The sequence below is a fragment of the Sphaeroforma arctica genome (genome assembly GCF_001186125.1).
Source record: "Sphaeroforma arctica JP610 unplaced genomic scaffold supercont1.264, whole genome shotgun sequence".
Classification (NCBI taxonomy): domain Eukaryota; class Ichthyosporea; order Ichthyophonida; genus Sphaeroforma; species Sphaeroforma arctica.
In genome coordinates this window covers 93430-95696 of record NW_014040294.1, presented here as the reverse complement: position 1 = coordinate 95696, position 2267 = coordinate 93430, and the positions used below count along the sequence as shown (strand labels likewise).

Here is a 2267-nt window from a genome sequence, read left to right as displayed (position 1 = left end):
GGGTCAGCCTACACCGGCGGGGGTACCCATGGCAACCTCAGCAATGCGTCTAGAAATAGACAAGAACATCTGGCAAAGCAATCACGTCTTGATGAGTCGGTTTGTATCCAAATTGGAACAAACTGCACCGGTGGCCATACCGACTCTACATAAGATGAGGGTAGGCATACATGACCAACAGCCAGAGCGTTGCATGCCACTTGTGGATGCGGAGCTCAGACGACGACATGATCAAGCGATCAACGATTGCGGTGATGATGAGAAGGACAAGCTTATCCAAATCAGTCTGTACATTAGTGATCTAGAGCTCATGCGTTCTCGGTTAGGCGACCAGATAAATGACCATCTCTTAAGAAACTACTCAAAACTTCATAGTTTCCTAAAATGTCTAAGGATAGTTTCTTTAGATTGGAAAATTGTGAGGATATCATAGAGTTCACTACACAATGTAATGATCTATTCTTAGCTACGTCAATGCCATTGTATCAGTATCCAGCACTAGCGAGAAGACTATTAGACTCCACTGATGCAACGGAGAAAACCAAAGCAGTTCTCAATAACATAAGAGACTCTGAGACACAAACAACCAGGCACTTCACCGATCCAGAGCAGTTCAATAGAATCATTACTGATCGACTCAGATCGCACCCAGTAGACTATATATTGGAGAAGTTTATCAATGACATGCAGAATAAGAAGATGAATGTCGAAGTGCGCACCGAGCGTGTACATAAGACAATGGCAATGTTAGAAGAGCGTTATTGCAACTCAGACAAAGAACCCATACACTTACAAATCCTCAAAGTACAAAGGTACCTAGCACTGAAGTACTATGGACTACAATCAGTAGTGGACAAAGACAAGCAACCTGATGGAAGTGAAGGACACTTGTCTGACATCGAACATACCAAGTTTTATACTATGACTGAGAACCACATACGCATAGCGTCAGTAACACAAGCTGAGCGTATGTTGAGGGATCAGGCGCGAGCTGCAAATAATGCAAATAAACGCAACAATACGCAGGCGAACACGCAGGTGGAGGATAACTTTATGAACGCCAACAAACGTCATAAGACAGACAATGGTACGCACAACCAGCACAAGCAAGGGGGGCAGACACAGAAACAGAAAGGGGCACGTGAAGAGCGTGCATGCCCTACTGTCATGAATCGCCATCCCCACATCGGTACAGCGAATGTCCCGAGAAGAAAGCATATCAAGCTAAGAAGGCTGCGCAACAAGCCAGGAAAGATGTGCAGATAGCAAGACTGTCCATCACATCTGGCAAGGTGGAAGACATCACTGAAGGTGATGAACACTGAAAACACTGGTGGGCGGAAGCAAACATGATTGACGGGGCTGACAGATTCAATGTATTTACAGATGAAGAAACGTTGTTGATAAATGCAAATGATATAAATTATCAGCCTTTATCGTTACTTCCCGCACCACGAGATTAACGGTTACACATTGACATATAAATTAATGGTAACACATACAATGCACTAGTAGACTCCGGCGCACAACGCTCATGTATGGACAAAAGTGTAGTATCAGAACTATATCTCTCTGTTAGAGCGCAACCGGGTTGCATACAACTAGCACAAACAGATGCAAGAATACAACGCACTGGATCAACAGAAGTTTATGACATTAACTACGGAGGCAGAAAGACCTACATCTCAGTGTTTTGAAGTATTGTACTTGCCTGAAAAGGAAACACCAATACTTCTAGGTATGGACATTCTACCATACATAGGTATATATATAGCGGTTTTAATCAATCCACTTAAACCAACAGATGCAAAATGGGAATCGCTCCTCACACCACATAAAGAGGACCCAGAGCATGAACAAGAAGGTTTCAGAGAGTCACTTACAGATGTAAAAGTCGGTCTCCTCTAGGCTGACTATACGATACCAAGACGTTTACGGTAATAAGACAATACGTTAATACGTTAAAATGCAAAATGTTAAATCAGTTTAGCTTCAGCCCTTGGTAATGAGCAAAAAATTAGGGGATTTAGACTGAGACTATTGTCTATATGCTCCGCTCTAATCACCCACTACTTCGGTCTAGATTTATTTATGATTTAGTTACTAAGACTATATATCATTTCATTGGACGCATAGTTTATATTTCACGCCTCGAAACAATTACCTATTCAAACTAACCAATAAAATATATCTAAGTCCAACTTAAGAAAATTATAAATTAAATCAAAACACCAAGTCGGTGCTGTATACATCTGCACCTAAACCCC

The 2267-nt window shown here is 41.9% G+C and overlaps 1 protein-coding gene across 1 annotated transcript; it reads left to right on the top strand.

Annotated features, from left to right (window-relative positions):
• Positions 1-28: 28 nt before the first annotated feature.
• Positions 29-1266, top strand: SARC_04598 (hypothetical protein; the record flags this gene model as incomplete). Its single annotated transcript, XM_014301574.1, has 2 exons — positions 29-321; positions 408-1266. 2 exons carry the CDS (start codon positions 29-31, stop codon positions 1264-1266), a joined length of 1152 nt encoding a protein of 383 aa, XP_014157049.1.
• Positions 1267-2267: the final 1001 nt, after the last annotated feature.